At 34.5% G+C, this 25,542-nt stretch overlaps 2 protein-coding genes across 6 annotated transcripts; both read left to right on the forward strand.

Moving 5' to 3' along the window:
- Positions 1-1,566: 1,566 nt before the first annotated feature.
- LOC110031343 (tropinone reductase-like) lies at positions 1,567-4,548 on the forward strand. The gene is made up of 5 exons (XM_020734502.1): positions 1,567-1,715; positions 1,822-2,029; positions 2,116-2,332; positions 3,738-3,853; positions 4,136-4,548. The coding sequence occupies exons 1-5, from the start codon at positions 1,636-1,638 to the stop codon at positions 4,316-4,318; spliced, it is 804 nt and encodes a 267-aa protein (XP_020590161.1). The 5' UTR covers positions 1,567-1,635; the 3' UTR covers positions 4,319-4,548.
- Positions 1,567-25,542, forward strand: LOC110031342 (tropinone reductase-like). 5 transcript variants are annotated; one of them, XM_020734500.1, is made up of 6 exons: positions 1,567-1,644; positions 12,916-12,986; positions 13,076-13,283; positions 13,375-13,591; positions 13,883-14,007; positions 14,109-14,492. In XM_020734500.1, the coding sequence occupies exons 1-6, from the start codon at positions 1,636-1,638 to the stop codon at positions 14,289-14,291; spliced, it is 813 nt and encodes a 270-aa protein (XP_020590159.1). In that variant the 5' UTR covers positions 1,567-1,635; the 3' UTR covers positions 14,292-14,492. The 5 variants fall into 5 exon arrangements, with proteins under 5 accessions (XP_020590159.1, XP_020590158.1, XP_020590156.1 ...); XM_020734499.1 differs by lacking the exons at positions 1,567-1,644; positions 14,109-14,492 and adding an exon at positions 25,135-25,539 and having other exon boundaries at positions 12,889-12,986; positions 13,883-13,989; XM_020734497.1 differs by lacking the exon at positions 1,567-1,644 and having other exon boundaries at positions 12,889-12,986.

Here is a 25,542-nt window from a genome sequence, read left to right on the forward strand (position 1 = left end):
TATAATCAATTGTTGTTGGGTTTTCTACGAGGCCGAATATCGAGTCTTAGCCACCGCAATTATAGAGATAATTTGGCTGCGATGCCTTCTTTAGGAATTCGATAGTTCGACAACCAATCCTACCCCTATCTACTGTTACAATAAACCCACCGTAGCTTTTGCTACAAATCTTATTTTTCTTGCAAAGACCAGACATATTGTAATTGATTCCCATTTTATCAGAGATCACATCTCAAATAAAACAATTAGCATTCATCACATTGCAACACAAATAAAGTGGCCGATATACTTACAAAGAACTTGTCATCCTTCAGTTCTCACAATATCAGGGAGAAATTCATGTTAAATGGGAGCCCTGTCCAAATAAATAAATTAAAGGAGATAGCAAAAGCTCCCGCCTACCATTCCTCCATGTCGTTTCGCGAAAGGATGCCAGGTCCCCCCCACTATTTAAAGTGCAGAAGAAATTGGTTTTGAATATAAGTGCCAGCAGCCTTTCTCTACTTTTCTTCTTCACGGTTTCCTGTAAGCAAAGGTTGGCTTACGGGTGAAGAAAAGCCCGAAGTCATTGCAGATTAAAAATTGGTATTTTCTTCTTCTTCTTCTTCGGCGTGGATCGCGGGGAGGGAGAGAGAGAGAGAGAGAGAGAGGAGAAGTGAGGGAGAGAGAGAAGAAGCTAGAAGTTTTTCTTGTAATCATCTAGAAGATCGGTACTATATATCCTCAAAAAATAAAATCCTTTTGCAATTCCGTAAACGTAAATAATTTGCTGAATCATGTAAATTTGTGGGTCACTATACATTCCTATTTTGCGAATTTTCTGATTTTATTTTTTTTCGTTTTCTTCGTTGATTGTTCTATACATACCGCACAATAATTAATAATCTAACCTATGAATTATTAATTTGAGGAGAGCTCTAAGAATAACTAAATTTCGAGGCTATAGACAGTCTATACTCGGGAGAAATTATTGCGTATGGACACCGCATGCATCCCTGCATGCGGTGTACGATCCTGATCGTAGATCACGGTGATCTACGATCAGGATCATTTTCATTTTTTTTAAAAAAAAAATTAGATGGGGCCCACCGAAATACATCCGAATCGTAAATCAGGTGATTTACGGTCCGGATCGGACACCGCACGCAAGCTACGTGCGGTGTCGGAACCGTATGGAATAATTTTTCCTATACTCAGTGCTATTGACAGCCCATTTATTGGTTCAATATATTCATACTTGTCCTATAGTGAGTTATCTCTTACTTACATTTACTTGTTCTGTATAAAGGCTGCCTTTCAAGTTACAGAGTTTCGGGTTTATGTGGAGGCCGCGAGTGGCTCGAAGTGCCGAATATATGGGATGAAACTACCATAAGTTATTTTCCAACAGGACTAATTACTCTTACAAGACAGTCAATTCAGGGGGGCTGCACGGGACTAATTACTCTTACAAGACAGTCAATTCAGGGGGGCTGCCAACTGTTGGATTTCAACGCTGTCTTTTTCCAACGGTTGCGTCCTTGATGAGCCAATCAGATAGCCCAGCCATTTTTTTCGAACTGCAAATAAATATACTTGAGGGCAAACACTCAGCATATATCGGCCATAAATCTCTAATTTGTTCATCATTTAGATATGGCAAAGGTTGAGTTTGAGAGCAGATGGTCTCTTCATGGAGCCACAGCTTTGGTCACCGGCGGCTCCAAAGGAATCGGGTTTGGCCTTCTTCTCTTCTCTTCTCTTCTCTGTTTCTATTATATTATTAATTTCAAGATAGATAAAGCCTGAATCAACTATCTTTAACCATATAATTTATTAAAGGCAAGCAATAGTTGAAGAGTTGGCTAGACATGGAGCAAAGGTACACACATGTGCTCGAAATCAGAAGGAACTCGATAAATCTCTGGAGCACTGGCAAAGCTTGAAGCTTGATGTCACAGCCTCTGTGTGTGATGTTTCTTCACGAGCAGAGAGAGAGAAACTAATTGAGACCGTGTCTTCTTTGTTCCAAGGAAAGCTCAACATACTCGTTAAGTATAGCAATCTTCATCCTTGATCTGCTTAAGAGTACGTAGTTCATAAATTTAAAAAGTTGTGTTCTCTATATGCATGTAGATCAATAATACAGGGACGAGCGTATATAAGCCTGCCATCGAAATTACAGAAGAAGATTATAGGTTTTTGATGTCCACAAATTTGGAATCCGCTTTCCATTTGAGCCAATTGGCTCACCCACTTATGAAGGCATCCGGGATCGGCAATATTGTATTCATTTCCTCGGCCGGAAGTTTAATTGCATTTCCACTATTAAGTGTTTATGGTACCACTAAAGGCAAGTGACCGTGTATAAGCTTTTTTTTTTTTCAGCTGCATTTATTGTTTTGTTTCTATTTGGTATTACTTTCAACAAATTTTAATAAAAAGTATTTTATTTAGTAATATATTAAAATTTTAGATAATCTAATGGAGGAACAAAGACATATTGAATAGAACAACTGTTAAAATACACACAGAAACAACAACAAAATGACTTGAAAGAAAACCTATCCGATTGGAGATCCCCGGAGCCATCAGAGGAGCAAAAAGCAGTTATAAGAGTCGAAAGTTAATCGAATTTTGTATGAATCTCATCTTCAACACCATAGATGTGTTAGTGTTGGGAAAGAAATATTTGTATAAATCACACAAATATTAAATTATTTAAGTGGAGCTGGACTTGTTAATATCTTCAGTGTTTGAAACTCCTTCAAAAATTCAATTGTGTGTAGTCTACATTTGTTATAGATAATGAAACCGCCCAGAAATATTTTTTTTTATGAATTGATTTTAAATAAATACAAGTCCCACTATCTATCTAATATAATCATTTTCATTTTTTTTTATTTTGTCACACATTCATAGGTCATAAAATGAAATTATTTTTTATTTTTATTTATTTTAAAAAAAACATTTCAATATTTTATTAAAACAATACTTAACTTTACCATCCTAAGCTTATTTTTCACTTGACATTAAGATCCATAAAATATAGCTATTCTTGTGGTTGTAAACGAGCCGAGCCTGAGCGCGTGTTCGGCTTGTTTGAAATAGCTCGTGTTCGAAATCGGCTCGTGAGCAGTGTGTTCGTGTTCGGCTTGATTTAAATATTTGTGTTCGTGTTCGGCTCGAAATTGATTCGGAAAAATTAAATTGAAAAAATAGATGTAAAGTGTGAGATTAGAACTTGGATCAAATATATACAAAAGAAGGCATTAACCACATAGCCATATAAGACCTTATGATTTAAACTTAGATATGAATATATATAATATATTATTATATAAATAATTTATGTAATATATTATTATATTAATAATTATATATTTTTTAATTTCAAGCAAAAAAAAAAGAGTTGTTCGTGTTCGGCTCGTTTATAATTCGAGTTTTAAAAACTTATTCGTTAAGTTCGTGTTCGGCTCGTTTACTTAAAGAACGAGTCGAACATGAACGAGCCGAACATGAGCTGTTCGCGAACAACGAGTTTTTTTGACAGCCCTAGCTATTCTAATCAAAATTTTCTTAAAAATTTTTAGTTAAATCTCCTTCTAATAAATTTTTGTTCCTATATAATTTATTCACACATCCTTCTTCTTAAAAAGTTCACTCAAAGTCTTATCCACATTATCAACCAGTCCACCCTCTCAATTTGAAAAAACATTGAATTAATGATAAATCACATCTATGTGATTCAATTTCAGGTGGAATGAATCAGCTGACGAGAAATCTGGGAAAGCTGGCTTTGGAGTGGGCAAAAGATAATATTCGAGTCAACTGCATTGCACCTGGACCAATCATAACTCCATTGTTATTATCTGTGAGCTTGAAAAATAGATTTAAAGATGATACATATGTATATATATATATATATATATGTATATGTATGTATGTATGTATGTGTATGTATATGTATGTATGTATGTATGTATGTATGTATGTATGTATGTATGTATGTATGTATGTATGTATGTATGTATGTATGTATGTATGTATGTATGTATGTATGTATATATGTATGTATACACGCACACACACACACACAAATATATGTATATACATATATATTCATTTGATTAATTTGGAATTATAATTTTTGCAGTCTTTTGCACCGGAGGGTAGCATTTCTAAAGCAGAAAAACTGGGTGTTCCTCTTGGAAGGATAGGAGAGCCAGTGGAGATAGCAGCAGTTGCTTCATTCCTTGTCATGTCTGCATCATCCTATATCACCGGTCAAGTAATTTTTGTGGATGGGGGTATGACTATGGGTCGTGTTGCTCCATAAATTTATTAATATCCTTATTAATGCATTGATTTAGTTAATTATTCTCTATAAGAAAGGATGTTTGCACTAAAAAGTGGGGTAAGCTAATAAATAAGGGTCAAGTTTTCTTGATCTATATGATATTATTGGCATAGAGGTTGCCATCTTTGGTCTCTGGGTATTGTAATTCATGGTTTCGAAATAAATTTCTTGTACTTGTTCTTCAGAATTCTTGATAAAGAGATTATATTGAGAGCTTATAGGAATTCTTGGTCATTGAAGTAGTGCAAATCGAAATGCTTACTGGAATTTAATTTTACAAACCTTCAGAAAATTTCAGTTTCAGCTTTAGCCAAATGAGTGTTTCTATGTCTAATTTAAACATTCCCTATTTACTATTTTGTTCATTTGTTTTACTTTTTACAACTACCTAAGAGTTTTTTCTTGTTGTCATACGAGCATATACCATGTAAGTATCTGTTGGAATGGAGAAGCCTTTTGGATATTACAAAGGCTAAAAATATATGGAAGAAGCTTCACTCTTATTTATCACCTTAACTTGGCTTGATACAAACTCAAAGACTCTACCCCTATTTATATTAGAGATACCTCCTAAATTAATAGTTAGGATTGTGCCACCACAATTCCAATCCATTGGTTACAAATAATTTCATATCTACCACACAATAATTTCACACCTACCACACCTACCACACCTACCACACCAACAATAATTTCATACCTACCACATATTCTAGAATAAGCTTCTAGAAATTAAGCTTTATTTAAACAACTAAAATCAAGTTTATATTTCAACACCCTCTTTTAAACTTGATTTTGTGACTCCAAGCAAACTTCTCATTTTAATAAAGTCTTCACTCTTGAGTGGCTTGGTAAAAATATCTGCAACTTGATCTTGAGACTTCACGTACTGCACTTGTAACTTCTTTCTTTCGATGCATTCGCTGATGTAGTGATAGTGCACATCAATGTGCTTGTTTCTATCATGGAAAACTAGATTATTTGCTAGCGCGATTGCAGACTTGTTATCAATATAAATCTTGATCGTCTCTTCTTGTTGTAAACTTAACTCCTTTAATTGGTTTTGAAGTCAAATTGCATGACAAACACATGAGGTTGCAGCCACGTACTCTGCTTCACAAGTAGAAAGAGTGACAATTGGTTGTTTCTTTGACATCCAAGTGAAAGCAGTATCTCCTATCAAGAACAAGAAACATGTAGTGCTCTTTTTATCATCAATGTCTTCAGCCCAATGATTGTCGTTATATCCTACAAGCTTGAAATTGTTGGATGATGAGTAAAATAAGCCAAATCAATTGTACCTTTGATATTGCGCATTATTCTTTTAGCGGTCTTCAGGTGGATAATAGTCGGAGTCTCCATGTAGCGACTGACAAATCCAACAGCATAAAGAATACCTGTTCTTGTGCATTTCAAGTAGGGCAAACTTCCAACCAAACTCTTGAAAAATGTTGGATCAATTCTTTTTCCCTCATCAAATTGTGATAGCTTGACTCCACATTCTACAAGGGTTTTTATAAGTCGGTTATTCTCCATTTTAAATTTCTTCAATATCTCCCTTGCATAACCTTCTTGAGAGATGAAGATCCCATCTTCCGCTTGCTTGACTTTAATGCCAAGGCAGTATGTCATGAGCCCAATATCTGTCATTTCAAACTCCTTTGTCATCGCTTCTTTGAACTTTTCAAACATGCTTGGATTGTTTCCGATGAAGATCAAGTCATCGACATATAAACAAACAATCAAATCATTTTCATCCTCATTCTTAATGTAAAGAGCATGCTCATAAGGACAGTTCATGAAGCCTTTCTCTTGCAGATACTCTCGTGGTGCTTGCTTCAGTCTGTATAGAGCCTTTTTTAGCTTTAGAACCTTGTTTTCTTGCCCTTTGACTTCATATCCTGATGGCTGGTTAATGTAGACTTTTTCTTCAAGTATTCCATTCAAGAAGGCAGATTTTACATCCATTTGATGTATTCTCCACTTATTTTGAGCTGCCAAAGAGATGATTAGTCTAATAGTTTCTAATCGAGCAACTGGGGCAAATACCTTATCATAGTCGATGTCTGCTCTTTGACTGTAGCTTTTTGACACCAATCTTGCCTTGTATCTTTCAACTTCTCCTTTGTAATTCTTCTTCGCTTTGTACACCCACTTCACATCAATTGTCTTATGCTCTTTAGGAAGTGAAGCTAGCTCCCATGTGTCATTCTTCTCGATTGATTTGATTTCTTCATCTATTCCATCTTTTCACTTCTTGCTTTGTATGGCTTCTTGGAAATCCATGGGCTCACAGTCGGAAAAGAGACAAAAAAAAGTAAGATTATCTTGATTCATAGTTACCTCATATAGATCTTCTAATCTTCTGAAGCGTTGTACTCTTTCATTTGAATTTTCTCTTGAAGTTGATGATGATGAGTTACTTTGATTACTTGTAGTCAATGTTGTTTGTGGAGTAGTAGGCTCTTCTCTTGCTTGCTCGATCCTTAGCTGCTCTGCGTCTTCTTCTTGAAAGTATGAGAAAAAGTTGTAGTCATCATCATTAAGTCCCCAATCTCATCTCCTCCTTCATCGAATATGACATCTCTGCTGATGGTTGTCTTCCTTGTATTTGGATTGTATAACTTGTAGCCTTTCGAGTTGTTGTCGTAACCCTTGAAAATGAACTTCTCGCTCTTGTCATCCAGCTTACTTCTTTTCTCGATGGGTATGTGTACATGAGTTATGCATCCAAAAACTAGTAGATGAGAGATGTCGGGCTTCCTTCCACTCCATGATTCTTGTGTTGTCTTTCCCAACACACTTCTTGTTGGTGATCAGTTAGTCAAATAAACAGCACATGCAACCGCTACCCGCTTCTCCCCAAAACTCCTTCGGCAATCTCTTACTTTTTAACATGCTCATTGTCATGTTGAGGATGGTTTTATTCTTCTTTTCTGCTGCTCCATTTTGTTGGGGGGATCTTGGAACAGTTAGAAGTCGACGTACTTCGTTGGCTTCACAGAATTCTTGAAATTCTTTTGAAGTGAATTCTCCTCCTCGATTAGATCGCATAGCTTTGATCTTGAGACCACTCTCTATCTCTACATCTGCCTTAAATTTCTTGAATATTCAAAAAACCTCTGATTTTTGTTTTAAGAAATACACCCATGTTTTTCGTGAAAAATCATCTATGAAGAGATGAAAATGGTTGCTCTTTTCGAGTTAGTTTGGTTTTATTGGACCACAGACATTTGTATGTATGAGCTCAAGAGGCTTTTGGGCTCTTGAACTTGACTCCCTTAGAAAGTTTTTCCTGAAGTGCTTTCCGAGTAAGCATCCTTCACTTAATTGATCAGGGTGGTTGATGCAAGGTAATCCTATTACCATCTCTTTCTTTGAAAGCAAATCGAGTCCTCCAAAGTTGAGATGCCCAAATCGAAGATGTCAGAGCCAAGAAGCATCTTTATAACAGGTCTTCAGACATTTGACAATATCATTTTGAATGTTGAGTGAGAACATTCTATTTTTAGACATTGACAACTTAGCAATCAAGTTACCACTATTGTCTTTTAAGAAGAGAGTATTTTCTTTCAAGTGAATATCATATTCTTTCTCCAAGAGTTGCCCTAAACTCAAGATGTTGCTCTTCATATTCTACACAAAGTAAGCATTAGAAATAAATTGAAGTTTCTCATTTTTCTGACGAATGAGAATGTTACATTTGTCTTTCACCTTTATCTTGGACTCATCTTCAAAAGACACATTGCTTCTTACTGATTCGTCAAGCTCTACGAACATGCTTTGTCTCCCACACATATGGTTGCTTGCACCGATGTCAAGGTACCATGTACTATCTTCACCTCTTTCATTGTTCTTATATGCTAGAAGTATAGTGTCATCTTCTTTTCTTTTTTCTTCTATGTAGTTGACTCTTTCATTAACTTTGTACTTAGGTGCTCTTTATTCTTTCGCTTAATGCTCGAACTTATTACAATTATAGCACTTAATTTGAGATTTATCATACCTTGAGTTTGAGTGCCCTCGACCACGTCCTCTTGTAGATCTTTCTCTTTTCTCATATTTATTGTTGGTACTCCATCCTTGCTTGCTAGCATGACCTCGTCCTTGTCCATTACCTCTTCCATGTTGGCTTCTAATGATGTTGAAGCTTTCATCTTTCTGAGTTGATTGGATATTCGTCTTGAGAAGTTGTTCGACAATCTCTTCATTCATTTTCTTCTTTTCTTCATGGGCTTGCAATGAACCCAGAAGTTGCTCTATCGTCATCGTTTGTAAGTCATTCGTCACTTTGATAATGGTTGTGATATTTATATTATCAAATTTTGAATCTAACGATTGAAGAATCTTTTTCATGATAGTCACATCTTCTAACTTCTCACTATTTCTTTTTAGTTTATTGGAAATGGTAATGACTCTAGAAAAGTAATCGAAGACCAACTCGTCTTCTTTCATATGCAAAACCTCAAATTGGCTTCTTAAAGTTTAAAGTCGTACCTTTTTAACCTTCTCTTCTCCCTTATACGAAACCTCGAGTTTCTTCCATGCTATTTTGGCCGAAGTAGCACTTGAGATCTTCTCAAAACCATCTTCATCTAAAGCTTGATAAATGAGGAAGAGAGCATTCTTATCTCTCTTTCGCAAGTCTCTTAAGCTATCCTTTTGTGTTGTGGATAGAACAGACTCGTCACTTGGCTCATCGTAGCCTTTCTCCACAACCTCCCAAACGTCATGCGCTCCAAGGAGTGCTTTCATCTTGATACTCTAATTGTCGTGGATGCTTTCCTTAAGCATCGGAACTTTGAAGGAAACCATGTCACCGTTTGTCATTACTCTATAAAGGAACCTTTAGACATTGATACAACTTTGTTGGAATGGAGAAACCTTTTTCGATATGACAAAGGCTAAGAACTTATGGAATAAGCTTCACACTTATTTATCACCTTAACTTGGTTTGATACAAACTCAAAAACTCTACCCCTACTTATACTAGTAACACCTCCTAAATTAATGGTTAGGATTGTGCCACCACAATTTCAATCAAATGGTTACAAATAATTTCATACCTACCACACAATAATTTCACACCTACCACACCTACGACACAATAATTTCATACCTACCACATATGCTAGAATAAGCTTCTAGAAATTAAGCTTTATTTAAAAAATTAAAACCAAGTTTATATTTCAATAGTATCATGCAACCACAAAACAAAATTAGGCTCCACAAAAATTCAGTGTCTCATCTTCTAGAGCAACCTCCTGGTCACAAAATTATCCCCCTCGAGGTCGACAATTTGATGTAGAGGACGTCAAGCACTGATAGGCACCATAATCTCTTTATTGGTTGTATTTTGCTAATTTTTTATGTTATGCTGAACAAATTTAAAAATAAATACTTACTTAGTAATATATTAATAATTTAGCTCCTCTGAATAAAATTTTAGACTTTGACACTTGCAAAATTTCATTAGAAAATATTTAAACAATAAGGATAAATTCTAAAAGGTAAAATAAAATGAGTAATATAAATACATTGAATAGAACTGCTGTTAAAATCTGCACAAAAACAGCAACAAAATGACTCTGAGGGGCTTAGCTTATTCAATTAAAGACCTTCGAAGCCATCAGTGGGACAAGTTGTCGTGAGAAGAGTCAAATATAAATCTAGGAACATGAGAGATAGATCAACCATCCTGCCATATGAAATTAAGGACACTAACAATTTAGCCACTAAGTTGCTCCTCACATAAGAAATCATCATAGCCCTTTTGAATTCCCAGATAACTTGTTTTTGTACTTCCAAATATTTTGCCTTTCGACTCAAGAGAGCATGATCAGTTCTTATCAATGTGTTAAAATATGTCATTAGTAGCACCTCAAGGAAGAATAGAAGGAAAGTTCCAAGTGCCCAACAAGTACGAGTTGCAACCTCAAGAAAGGAATAGAAAGAAGACGGGAGGGAAGGAGTATATTACATACTTTGTAAGTATGTGCGGATAACGGTGGATGAGAATGTCACATCATCGTAATTTCATTTAGATGTGACGTGTCTTTTTAATTCAGATTTGTAAGCACATACTTACGAAGTATATAAACATCATGTTACAATCTACATAAGGTAGCTCAAAATAACCTGGTGACTATTAGAGAAGTGGAAGGGTAGGGATAGGGGGCAATTGCTCTCTCCCCCGCTCAAATTTAGATTTTTATTTATATGGGAAAGCAATTTGTTATTTTGCCTTTCTTGAAATATTATTTTGCCTTCGTTATTTTAGTCCCTCTCATATTGGGTCTAGGGTCATAATTTGCCGCCCTCAAAAAAGACATTGATTCTACCCCTGAGTATGAAACAAAAACTGCTCTCTTGTAAAATATGTGATGAAGTCGTGTAATTCACCCAAGAGTCCCACAACAAGCTCTTATTAATCCCATCCCCAATAAAATAGGAAAAACTTTCCTTTTTTACATTTTCTGTCTGGTGGAGCCTGGAAAAGACATTGGAATTTGGAGGTGCAACATTATTTTTTCCATAGAAAGATTTACATGCATACCACTAAAATCTTATGTATTTACATATTTAATACAGCCTTCAAATTTTTCGTAGATGCCACATTCTATGCATGAAAGGGTGTACTTCACTTATTGAAAGTTAACATGGTGATATTTTTAATGTGATATGAAAGAATTGGATGGTAAAAGTCGTAGTTTAGGTGTTAGAACTGTAAATACATAAGATTTAGGTGGTATGTATGTAGATATCCTCTTTTTTTTTTAATTGGCCGTAAATAAAGGTTGTAGAGTAACTGGGAACTTTTTTTAAAAAAAAAAATTGCTCCAATTAGGTGGAATAATAAGTGAAAAGTGTGAATTAATTTTTTTCATGTTCATTTTTTAAAATTATTTGGACAATTAAATTAAATTTAATTAATTCGAATTTTAAAATTTATTATTAGAAACAATTCAATTTAATTTTAATTTAATTATTAAATTAAGTTTTTAGAAATTTAAATTTTATTTAGTTTATTTAAAATCAAAGTAAATAATTTTTTAGAATATGTTTAATTAATTTAATTTAAATTATTGATTAAAAAATATTGGCGGATGTTAAAGTGGCCTAATGATTGGACATACGCGAAGTTCTTCCATCCAAACAAAAAGTGTTGAAATAATAAGGAGCGCCAGACTGATTATAGAAATTGAGGGTCTGTTTGGGGCAACTGCAGCTTATTGAATAATCTGCTGATAAGCTCATTAAAAGTAATCAGCTGAAAAGCTAGGTGCGATGGTTATTACAAATTTTTTTTTTTGTAGAAAAGTCATACCACTGCCAGAAAGCTGCCACAACACCTAGATAAGTGCAGTGTGAAAATTATGTTTTCAGCGTTTTGAAAATGCGTAGACTGTCAAAACACAGTTTACCCAAACAGGTAAGTTGCATTTTCAAAACGTCATCGCACCAAATAAGCTGCCCCAAACGGATCCTGAAATTGGCAAGGAGAAGTTGATATGAAAAATAAATGATAATGCTAAAAGATTTTTTCTTTTTTTTTAATACAATAATTGAGTGGATTAGGTGGGCTCAATTTCCTGACTACAAAACTAAAGTAGAGGTATAAACCATTGGATTAGGATATTAATAAAAAAGAGGCCAATATAGTTTGCATATGGCACTTGTGAAGAAGATAATATATAACAAATAAAATATTTTCATTTTTCATTTCTTAAAAAAAATAATAATAATCAAATTATAATTTAACATTTATAAATTTAAAAAGATTATAGTTTTAAATAATAGAATTCTTTTTTAAGAAAAAAAAATGTATTCCTGTAGCTAATAATTTCTTATATACTAACTTAGTGACATGTGTCTAAATATTACTTCATCCAGACCATCTCCCAATAAATGTTAGAGGGTTAGTTGAGATATTTCAGTGATATCACGCTCTGCATTAATGATAAACATGCTTAAAATATCCTGCAAAATAGCTAGTAATGTTTTAGTTGTAGAGTGAGTGAACTAAATTAGCACTAGCTCAATATTTAGGAGATATTTGGACTAGTTGCTCTAATTGCACCTTCTATTATCTTCGCTTCATCTACCGATCCAGTCCGCTTTCCTGCTTCTTTATTTTCTTAATTATTTCTAATTCCTTTCAAGTTACAGACTTTCAGCTCTATGTGGACGCGGCCAGTGGCTCGAAGTACCGAATATATGGGACGAAACTAGCATTAGTTTTTTTGTTTTTTTTTTTTTTTTCTTGAGGGAAATAAAGAATAAATAAAATGATTAATTCGAATATCCAATTTCCTAATCCTAATTTTCCAACAAGGCGAATTACTCTTAGAAGAGGCAATTCAGGGGCCTGCCAACTGTTGGATTTCACTAATGTCTTATTCTGACGTTTGCGTCATTGATGAGAGAATGAGATAGCCCAACCAATTTTTTCAAGCTGCAAATAAATACATACGAGTGCAAACACTCAGCATATATCGGCCAGAAATAGCTTATCTTTAAGCTTGTCATCATTTAGTCATCATTTAGATATGGCAAAGGATTTAGATATGGCAAAGGTTGAGTTTGAGAGCAGATGGTCTCTTCATGGAGCCACAGCCTTGGTCACCGGTGGCTCCAAAGGAATCGGGTTTGGCCTTCTTCCTCTTCTCCTCTCTTATTAATTTCAAGATAGATAAAGCCTGAATCAACTATCTTTAACCATATAATTTATTAAAGGCAAGCAATAGTTGAAGAGTTGGCTAGACATGGAGCAAAGGTACACACATGTGCTCGAAATCAGAAGGAACTCGATAAATCTCTGGAGCACTGGCAAAGCTTGAAGCTTGATGTCACAGCCTCTGTGTGTGATGTTTCTTCACGAGCAGAGAGAGAGAAACTAATGGAGACAGTGTCTTCTCTGTTCCAAGGAAAGCTCAACATACTCGTTAAGTATAACAATCTTCATCTTCGATATGCTTATAAGCACACAGTTCATTAATTAAACAAGTTGTGTGTCTATGTATGCATGTTTGTAGGTCAATAATGCAGGGACAAACATACATAAGCCTGCCATCGAAATTACAGAAGAAGATTATAGGTTTTTGATGTCCACAAATTTGGAATCTGCTTTCCATTTGAGCCAATTGGCTCACCCACTTATGAAGGCATCCGGGATCGGCAATATTGTATTCATTTCCTCGGCGGGAGGTTTAATGGCATTTCCGCTATCAAGTATTTACGGTGCCACTAAAGGCAAGTGACAGTGTATAAGCTTTTTTCTCAGCCTCATTTATTCTCTTTACTGAACTTATTTTTCACTTAACATTAACATCCATATAATATAGCTAGTCTAATCAAACTTTGCTTAAAAATTTTAAGTTAAATCTCCTTCTCATAAATTTATGTTTCTATGTTACTTAATCACACATCCTTCATCTTAAGAAGTTCACCAAAAATTTTATCCACATTATCAAGTAATCCAAGCTCTAAATTTGAAAGAACATTGAATTAATTATAAACCATATTTGTATGATTCAATTTCAGGTGGAATGAATCAGCTGACGAGGAATCTGGCTTTGGAGTGGGCAAAAGAAAACATTCGAGTCAACTGCATTGCACCTGGACCGATCATAACTCCATTGTTATTATCTGTGAGCTTCAAAAATAGAGTTAAAGATGCTACACACACACACACACACAAATATATGTATATACATATATAGTCATTTGATTAATTAAATCAATTAATTTGGAATTGTAATTGTTGCAGTATTTTGAGAAGGAGGGCAGCATTTCTGAAGTAGAAAAAATGGGTGTTCCTCTTGGAAGGATAGGAGAGCCAGTGGAGATAGCAACAGTTGCTTCATTCCTTTGCATGCCGGCATCATCTTATATCACCGGTCAAGTAATTGTTGTGGATGGGGGTATGATTATGGGTCGTCTTGCTACATAAATTTATTAATATCCTTATTAATGCTTCCATTTAGTTAATTATTCTCTATAAAAATGATGTTGTACTAAGAAATTGGGGTAAGCCTATAAATAAGGGTCAAGTTTTCTTGATCTATGTGATATTATTGGCATAGAGGTTGCCCTCTTTGGTCTCTGGGTATTGTAGTTTGTGGATTTAAAATAAATTTCTTGCACTTTTTCTTCAGAATTCTTGATAAAGAGATTATTTTGAGGTTGTCCCTTCAACGGAGAGCTTAACTAAAACATATAATTGATGACTTTTTTGGACAGTTTCTTACAGTACTTTGAATGATTCGTCGAAATAAATATGATGCTATATATATATGTTTTCTCAAGTATTGGCAATTTTATTTGATGATATTTTCTTGTACTTGAAGCAAAGGAATGATCGAGTGTTACAGGATAATATTTTTTCTTAGTGTTAGCTATGCAGAAATGTTGTTTTGATCATTAGAGTAGTGCAAATAGAAATGCTTACTGAAATTTAATTTTGCAAACCATGAGAAAATTTCAGTTCGATCTTTATCAAAATGAGTGTTTCTTTGCCTAATTATAACATTTCCTACTTGCTATTTTGTTCATTTGTTTTATTTTTTACAATTACCTTTAATGCGTGCCAGAAAATTCGCGGCGATTGAGTAATGAATTATCGTCTTAAAGTTGCACGAGAATTCAACGCACACAAATAATAGAAGAGAAGTAAGCAGGAGGAGATACCCGACTTTTTACATGAAAAACCCTTGAAAGGGGGGAAAACCGCGAGGTATAGTCCAATTAAAATAATCTACTATGAATGATGAGTTCACAGGTCCATTATTCTCCTCAATTAGGGAAGATGAAATTACAAAGTTGTATAACTATAATCTGGTTGCAATTCTTGGTGACGACAAGTTGCAAGGGTTATTGTTAATTGTTGTGAAGGTAGTATTCCTTTGTGAGTGTTGTAGATGGTTGCTCTAAAAACATTGATTGGCCAAAGAAAGTGTAGTAAGCAGTTACGAGAGTTGTGGACCACATAAACTGTAGTGGCGAGTATGAATGACGTCCGTAGATCTCTCGGGGCGAAGTCGGGAGTTGCACGAGCTGTGAACCACGTAGGCTATAAGTACGAATATGAAAGATATTCGTAGGCTGCGAGGGCCGGAGTCGGGAGTTGCATGAGCTGATGACCAAGTAGGTCGTTTGGGCGAGTATGAATGGCATTCGTAAGTCACAGGAGCCAGGTTCAGAAGTTGCACGAGCTGTGAACTAGGTAGGTCGTAGGGGTGAGTATGAATGACGTCCATACAACGAGAAAGTTGGAATCTGGTGTTGCATGGGCTATGATCCACATAGGTTGTAGGGGCGAGCATGAATGATATCCATAGGCCGTGGGGGCTGAAGTCGGGAGATACACAAGCTATGAACCACTTAGGTCGTATGGGCGAGTAAGAATTACGTCCATAGGTCGCAGGGGTCTTAATCGGGAGCTGCACAAGCTATGAACCACGTAGGTCGTAGGGGCGAGTATGAATGACGTCCATATGTCGTGTGGGTCGAAAACACGTAGGTCGTTGTTGACACATGGACCGTAGTGTTGAGCTCAAGTCCCACGATGATGGCTGGCGATGTCTGGTTGCTAGTGATCGACGATGATTGGTGGTGATTGATGGTGACGGTAGACACTGGCTGACGACGATTGAAGGGTGTCGACGATGACCGGCGGTGGTCGATGGCGATCAGCTATGGTCGACGAATGTTGGGATGGTACTGGACTTAAGCTCCTTATCAGAGATTTAAATTCTCTCTGAAGCTTCAAGTACCTCATTTCATTTGAGCAGCGAGACTCTATTTATAGTGTTATGGGTATCATTAATGCATGAGTATGAATCATTTTAATTGAACGGTCTGGTGAGCTTCTTCCGATCAAACAATGTTTAATAGGCATTGGAGTGCCTTAAAGATGTTGGAATTGCAAAATCTTAGACTTGTTGGATTCGTCTTATTGAAACGCTCGATTCGACTATAAGCTTGTCAAATTTGGCAACTGTTTGATCTTCCAAATGTATCTGAAAATCTTTCAAGAATGGTTTAATGACTTGATATGGGCTTGATTTGTCTCGGATTGGAATGACTTTGATATCATTAGGTTCGTCTCATTGAGCCGGTCAGTTTGATTATAAGTTTGTTGAAATTGGAGCTCTGGATGAGTTTTTATCAATGCTTGAACATTATTTGCTCAAAATATTATCTCGACATCCGTGTCGTGTTTCGAAATTTGTGTCGGATAAAGAAAATTTGTCGGTGGCGTATCAACCTTAAAGTTTTTTCTTGTTGTCATACGAAGATATACCATGTAAGTTCGTGCAACGACAACATCAAAATTAGGTTCTAGAAATCCACTGTCTCAACTTCAAGGGCAATCTTTTGGTCACAAAATTATCCCCCTCGAGGTCGATGACTTGAAGTGGAGGACATCAAGCACTGATAGACACCATAATCTCTTTATTGGTTGTACTTTTCTTTTTTCGGTCTTATTTTGAACAAATTTTAAAATAAATATTTTATTAGTAATATATTAATATTTTAGGTCATCTGAATAAGTATTTTAGAGTTTGGCACTCCCAAAATTTAATTAGAAAATATTTAAGTACAATGACAAATATTAGAAGGCAAAATAAAAAGAGCCATATAAACACTTTGAACATAACAACTGCTAAAAATTGCACAAAAACAATAATAAAATGACTCTGGGTTGGGGCTCAACTTATCCGATTAAAGATCCTCAGAGCTATCAGAGGGCCAAAAAACTGTTAGAAGGGTCAAATGCAAATCTAGGATTTTTGGAGATAAAGCAAACATCCAACCATATGAAATTAAAGACACTAACAAATTAGCCACTAAGTTGCTCCTTACATATGAAATCGTCACAACCCTTTTCTAGTCCCAAATTTCTTGTTTATTAATTTCAAGTATTTTGCCTTTCAACTCAAGAGAGCATGATCAATTCTTACCAATATGTTTTGCCCCTCAATACCCCACCGCCCCAAAAAAAGATTGGTTTCACCCCTGAATTGGAACAAAATCTACTCTGTTTGTAAAATATGTGATGTAGTAGTGTAATTCATCCAAGGATCCCACAACAAGCTCATATTACTCCCATCCCCAAAAAAGTAGGAAAAACTTTCCTCTTTGCAATTTCTTTGTCCGTTAGAGCTTGGAAAAGACATTAGAATTTGGAGGAGCAACATTATTTTTTCCTAAAGAAAAATTTACATGCAACAACAACAACAACAACAACAACAAAGCCTTAATCCCACTACGTGGGGTCGGCTACATGAATCCTTTTTCTCCATTGCGTCCTATTTAGTGTCATATTTTCATTTAGTTCTAGTAAATTAAGATCATTTTTAATACAATAAGCCCAAGTCTTCCTAGGTCTACCTCTGCCTTTCTTAACACAAGTCGAATCTAAAACATCTACCCTCTTAATTGGATCATCAGATGGTCGACTTTAATGTGACCAAACCATCTAAGTCGACTTTCTCTAATTTTGTCTGTCACAGGAGCTACACCAACCCTATCACGAATATATTTATTTCGCATTTTGTATCTAAGTGTAAAGTCACTCATCCACCTAATCATTTTCATCTCGGCAACACTTAACTTATTATTATGCTTCTCTTTTAAAGGCCAACATTCAGCGCCATAGAGCATTGCAGGTCTCACCACCGTATTATAAAATTTTCCTTTCAGTCTAAGCGGTACTTTTCTATCACACAAAAGGCCCGAAGCATTCCTTTACTTCAACCAACCAACTTGAATTCTATTATTAACCTCCCCATCTATATCACAATCGCTTTGAACAACAGACCCAAGATATCTAAATCGTTCACACCTTTTAATAATTTGATTACCTAAAGTCACACTTCTGTCACTAGAGCTATTACTACTAAAATTACATTCCATGTATTCAATTTTAGTTCTACTTAAATGAAGGCCTTTATACTCCAATGTAGACCTCCATAATTCAAGTTTTTTCTCTCGTTTTATCCACGAGAAGGATATCATCAGCAAAAAGCATACACCAAGATACATCCTCCTGTAGATGTCCAGTAAGACCATCCATAATTAAAGCAAAGAGATATAGGCTTAAAGCTGATCCCTGATATAATCCAACAGAAATAGGAAAATATTTGGTCAATACTCCTTCAGTTTGAACACAAGTAACAACTCTAGTATACATATCTTTAATGACTTGAATATAAGTCATATCAACACTTTTCTTCTCAATAACTCTCTAAAGAATATCTCTTGGAACCTTATCGTAAGCTTTCTCTAAATCAATAAAAATCAAATGTAGATTCTCCTTATTATCTCTGAACTTCTCTATCAAACCTCTCAATAAATGTATAACTTCCACAGTAGACCTGCCCGACATAAATCCAAATTGATTATGAGAAATCTTTGTGATGCGTCTTAACCTATGTTCAATCCCATAACTTTAAAGTATGACACATCAACTTAATTTCTCTATAATTTGCACACTCTTGTGCATCCCCTTTATTCTTAAAAATGTTGACCAAAATACTCTTCCTCCACTCCTCAGACATCTTTTTAGTTTTTAAAATAATATTAAAGAGTTTAGTAAGCCCAGAAACTCCAAAATCTCCCAAATATTTTCACACTTCAATTGGGATATCATCAAATCGTACAGATTTTCCACCCTTGGTTTTCTTTAAAGCCTCCTCAATTTCTTTTTTACTAATGCGATGGTAAAAATGAAACGTTTTATTATTATTCATGATATTAAGATCACTAAGGTCGATCATATTTTCAGAAACTTCATTAAAATGTTTATCAAAGTAACTCACCCACCTATGTTGAATATCTTTTTCCAAGAAAATTACTTTCTGATTTTTATCTTTAATACACTTTATTTGAGTTAAATCGTTACTTTTCTTTTCTCTTTGTTTGGCTAATTTATACATATATTTTTCACTCTCTTTAGTATTTAATATATTATAAAGATCATTAAAAGCAGAATTTTTAGTGTCACAGATTGTTCTTTTAGACTCCCTGCGGACCGTTTGATATTTTTCTCAGTTCTCTAAGCTTTTACATTTAAATCAATTTTTATAATATAATTTCTTATATTTTATCTTTTCTTACACATTATTATTCCACCACTAACTATTTTTATTTATAAAAACTTTTTTTTTGATTCTTCAAGCACATCTTTTGCTACTTGTTTAATAGTATTTGTTACTTTATCCCACATAACATTTGCTTCTTCATGAATATCCCAGAATTTGAAATCTTGAATTTTACTCATAAAAATAATTTTATATATGTCTTTTAAGTTTCTCCATCTAATTCTACGATGATAAGTTCTAGTATTCCTTATTTTGCAACTCTTAATCTTAAAATCTATAACTAATAAACGATGTTGAGTACTTAAATTCTCACTTGGAATGACCTTACAATCTTTACAATCGCGATGATCTCTTCTTCTCATAAGAAAATAATCAATTTGTGTTTTATTAGATCCACTCTTATAAGTAATAAGATGCTCATCTCTTTTCTTGAATAAAGTATTAGTAATAACAAAGTCATACGTCAAAGCAAAATCTAAAATAGTTCTACCTTCTTCATTAGTTACTCCAAAACCGTAGCCACCATTAGTATTTTTGAAGTCATCTACCACTCTACCAACATGTCCATTTAAATCTCTTCCAATAAAAATTCTTTTCTTTCTTCAAGAGGTATCATCGAGGTATCATCTGTATTAAGTTTTCTAAGTCATTCCAAAATTTATCTTTAGACCCTGTATCCAAACCTACTTGAAGAGCATAAGCACTTATAGTATTAAAATTCTTAGTATCAATGATAATCTTAAGAGCTATAATTGTATCTTCGACTCTATTAATTTTTACAATATTATCTTTCATACTCATTATAACACCTATACTATTTCTAGCGCGACTCTTACCAGAATATCAAAGTTTAAAACCTAAATTATTAATCTCCTTGGCCTTTTCTCCAACCCACTTAGTTTCTTGAATACATAAGATATTAATTTTTCTATGAATCATAATATCAACTAATTCCATTAATTTACCATTGAGAGTGCCTATATTCCAAGATTCTATCCTAATATTAGTTTCATTAGTTTCATGGACTAACTTCTTTACCCACATACGCCCATAATGTGGGAACTCTTGCTTATTTAACACTACACCCGGGCACCGATGTAGCGGCCCTTGCACACTTTTCACTGCATTCAGGGTATACAGCGCGTCGCTTCCAGGGGACGTCCTAGCACTTACACAATTATCAAAAGAATTCATGTCATGATTTTTTTGACAAATTTTTCGCTGGTTGTCGACTACCTAACACAACCCTCAACTTTTCACATCCGGACTTGGGACCGGCAATGACAGTGTTATAGAAAGATTTACATCCATACCACTAAAATCTTATGTATTTACACATTTAACACTGCCCTCAAATTTTTTGTACATGCCACATTCTATGCATGGAAGGATGTATTTCACTTACTTGAAGTTAACATGTTGATATTATTGTTGTGATATGAAAGAATTGAACGGTAAAAGTCGTAGTTTAGGTGTTAGATCTGTAAATACAGAAGATTTAGGTGATATGTATGTAGATATCCTTCTATTATTTAATTGGCCGTAAATAAAAGTTTTAGAGTAACTTGGAACAATATTTTTTTTTTTTGAAATTTTTTTGCTCCAATTAGGTGGAATAATAAGTGAAAATTGTGAGTGAAACTTTTTTATTATAATTTTTTAAAATTTTTTAGACAATTAAATTAATTCAAAATTTAAAATTTATCATTAGAAAAAATTTAATTTAATTTTAATTTAATTATTAAATTAAATTTTATGAAATTTAAATTTTATGTAGGTTATTTAAAAACAAAGTAAATAATACTTAGATTATGATTAATTAATTTATTTTAAATTATTGATAAGAAAAATATTGGCGAACGATAAAGTGGTCTGATGATTGGAAAAAATATTATGCCCAGAGTCCGAGCGCATGGTCTGATGATTGGGAAAAAATATTGCGTCCAGAGTCTGGACGTATAGATGCGTCCGGACATTAGATGTGATATAGCAGGGCGGAGCGGGAGCTCGGACCTCAGCTATATCACGATCGTTGCACGGATACAGCTCGTGTCCAGATTTCATACACAATATTTTCTTGATGATCGATCAGACATACACGAAATTCTCCTATGTAAACAAAAAGTGCAGAAATAATAAAAAGAAGCACCATACTGATTGTAGAAGTTGAAATTGGGAAGGTGATAATGCTACCAGATTTTTTCTTTTTTGAAAAAATGGAATAATTGAGTGGATTAGGTGGGGCTCAATTTCCTGATAGAAAAAGCGGTCATACAGGCTGCATGGCACTTACGAAGAAGACAATATAAATATCTGAAAACTTTCCAAGTCACATATATATGAAATTAAAATAACTCAAATATCTCCCAAAATAAATATAATATTTTCATACATCATTTCTTACCGACAAAAAATAATAATCAAATTATAATTTAACATTTATAAAATTAAAAAAATTATAGTTCTAATTAATAGAATTCTTTTTTAAGAAAAAAATTATACTCATATGGTGAATTATTTCTTACGTACTAACTTACTGATATAAGGAAAAAATATTGCATCAGGACTCCGCACGTAGAGTTATGTGTAGAGTCCAATGAAATCACGTCATTCCCGGTAACATAGGTAACATAGGAGAATATTCCCCCCATGTTATTCAGGTGTTATTTATGTTATTCATGTGTAATTGTGTTCTGGGAATATTTCTGATGTTATAATAACACAATAACATATCAATAATATTTAAATAACACACAATAACAACACTTGAATAACACAGGAGGAATATTCTCTTGTGTTATCTAATCGATTTTTTTTTCTCACATTCAAGTGTGTGCTGTGATTTCATTGGACTCCGCACGTAACTCTACGTGCAGAGCCCTAATGTAATATTTTTTTTCCTAAAATGAGTCTAAATATTACTTCTTCCTGACCATCTCTCAATAAATGTTAGAGGGTGCATTTAGATATTTTATAGCATCACGCCGTGCATTAATAATAAATTTATCTTTCTTAATTTTAATATTTTTTTATCTTGATTTATTTTGACCTTGCATCCCACTTTTATCATCGTAAAACCCCTCATTTTTATCCGTATAGCCATTATAATTAAGCACTTTCATTTTAGCTTCAAAATGCTAAAATTTCATGTCATGGCAAGATGTCATTTAAGTCTCTATTTGTATCACACAAAAAAGGCCTGTAGTCTCTTTCCAAAAATTAATGTAATAGGATGAAAGGAAATTTTTATTATCAGACAGCTTGATAGAAATCAAATTCTTATTTAATTAAAAAATATGTCTAACAAAATCTTGTTGGCAGTATTGATTTGAAAAAAATATTACCTACAGAGTCTGAAAGTAGAGTTGCGTCCGAACAATGGACTTATTACAGCGTAGCAGAGCGGGCGCTCAGACCTCCGCTGTATCACATCTTTTGTCTAGACTCAGAATCCGGATGCAATATTTTCTCATTGATTTGTGCATCATTTATTCACATAACATTCAAGGGTTCAATATTAGCACCATAAACGTGCATAAAATATCCAACAAAATAGCTAGTTCATGTTTTCGTAGTAGAGCTAACTAAATTAGCATTAGTCCAATATTTAGGAGATATTTCGGCTAGTTGCTCTAATTGCTAGTGCATCATAAATCTGATGTTCGATGAAGACTCAGTAGCACCTTCGCTGATCCTCGCTTCATCTACCGATCCAGTCCGCTTCCCTGCTTCTTTATTTTCTTATTTATTTCTAATTCCTTTCAAGTTACAAAGTTTCGGCTCTATGTGGAGGCTGCGAGTGGCTCGAAGTACCGAATATGTGGGACGAAAGTAGCATTGGTTTTTCAACAATGCGAGTGGCTGCGAGTGGCTCAATAAAGAATAAACAAAATGATTAATTCGACTATCCGATCTCCTAATCCTAATTTTCCAACAAGACTAATTAGCAGAAAGGCATCAGGATTACTAAATTGAGGGGGGCTGCCTGCCAACTGTTGGATTTCTGTACTGTCTTATTCGGGACGGTTACGTCATTGATGAGGCAATGAGATAGCCCAACCATCTTTTTAAAGCTGCTAATATAATACATATGAGTGCAAACACTCAGCATATATTGGCCATAAATCTCTAAGCAATTCATCATTTTGATATGGCGAAGGTTGAGTTTGAGGGCAGATGGTCTCTTCATGGAGCCACAGCTCGGTGGCTCCAAAGGAATCACCGGTGGCTCCAAAGGAATCGGGTTTGGCCTTCTTCTCTTCTCTTCTCTTCTCTTTTTCTATTATATTATTAATTTAAAGATAGATAAAGCCTGAATCAACTATGTTTAACCATAGGCAAGCAATTGTTGAAGAGTTGGCTAGACATGGAGCAAAGGTACACACATGTGCTCGAAATCAGAAGGAACTCGATAAATCTCTGGAGCACTGGCAAAGCTTGAAGCTTGATGTCACAGCCTCTGTGTGTGATGTTTCTTCACGAGCAGAGAGAGAGAAACTAATTGAGACAGTGTCTTCTTTGTTCCAAGGAAAGCTCAACATACTCGTTAAGTATAACAATCTCCATCTTCGATTACGCTTATAATTACGTAGTTCACTAATTAAACAAGTTGTGTCTATGTATGTATGTATGTAGATCAATAATACAGGGACGAACGTACATAAGCCTGCCTTCGAAATTACAAAAGAAGATTATAAATTTTTAATGTCGACAAATTTGGAATCTGCTTTCCATTCGAGCCAATTGGCTCACCCGCTTATGAAGGCATCTGGGATCGGCAATATTTTATTCATTTCCTCCACCGGAAGTTTAATGGCATTTCCACTATTAAGTCTTTATGGTGCCACTAAAGGCAAGTGACATTATATAGGCTTTTTTTAAGCTGCATCTATTATCTTTATTAGATTTATTTTGCTTCTAATCAAGGCATATTGAGCAGAACAGCTGTTAAAATTCGCACAGCAAAATAACAAAATGACTCAAAAGAAAACTTATCTGATTGAAGTTCCCCGGAGCAATAAAAGACAAAAGGCTGTTAGAAGAGTTGAAATCTAATCTTCGATCATGAGAGAAAAATCGAACAACATCAAGCCATATGAAATCAAAGGCCCTAAAAATGAGTCACTAAGTATCCCTCTATGCATCAATGATAAAACTATCTGTCTTAATTTTAACAATCTTTGATCTTGATTTATTTTTATCTTGCAACTCATTCTTATCCGGGTAAAGCTCTCATTTTATGGAAATTTTATCCATGTAGCCATTATAAACAATAATTTCATTTTAGCTTCAAGAATTTAAGATTCTACATCATCTACGAGTTATCATTTTCGTTTCTAATTGTATCACCAAATCACTCGTAATATTACATTCATATCATCTACATCATCAACTAATCCACCCTTCCAATATGAAAGATCATTGAATTAATGATAAACCATATTTGTATGATTCAATGTCAGGTGGAATGAATCAGCTGACGAAAAGTTTAGCTTTGGAGTGGGCAAAAGATAATATTCGAGTCAACTGTATTGCACCTGGACCGATCATAACTCCATTGTTATTATCCGTGAGCTTCAAAAATTGAATTATAGATGCTACACACACACAGACACAAAAATATATGTATATACATATATACTCATTTGATTAATTGAATCAACTAATTTGGAATTATAATTGTTGCAGTATTTTGAAGCGGAGGGTAGCCTTTCTAAAGTAGAAAATATGGGTGTTCCTCTTGGAAGGATTGGAGAGCCAGTGGAGATCGCAACAGTTGCTTCATTCCTTGTCATGCCTGCATCATCTTATATCACTGGTCAAGTAATTGTTGTAGATGGGGGTAAGACTATGGGTCGTTTTGCTCCATAAAGTTATTAATATCCTTATTAATGCATCGATTTAGTTAATTATTCTCTATAAAAAACGATGTTTGTACTAAAAAATTTGGGTAAGCCTATAAATAAGGGTCAAGTTGTCTTGATCTATGTGATATTATTGGCACAGAGGTTGCCATCTTTGGTCTCTGGGTATTGTAATTCATGGTTTTAAAATAAATTTGTTGTACTAGTTCTTCAGAAGTTTTGATAAAGAGAT

Source organism: Phalaenopsis equestris, unplaced genomic scaffold (genome assembly GCF_001263595.1).
Source record: "Phalaenopsis equestris unplaced genomic scaffold, ASM126359v1 Scaffold000803, whole genome shotgun sequence".
Classification (NCBI taxonomy): domain Eukaryota; kingdom Viridiplantae; phylum Streptophyta; class Magnoliopsida; order Asparagales; family Orchidaceae; genus Phalaenopsis; species Phalaenopsis equestris.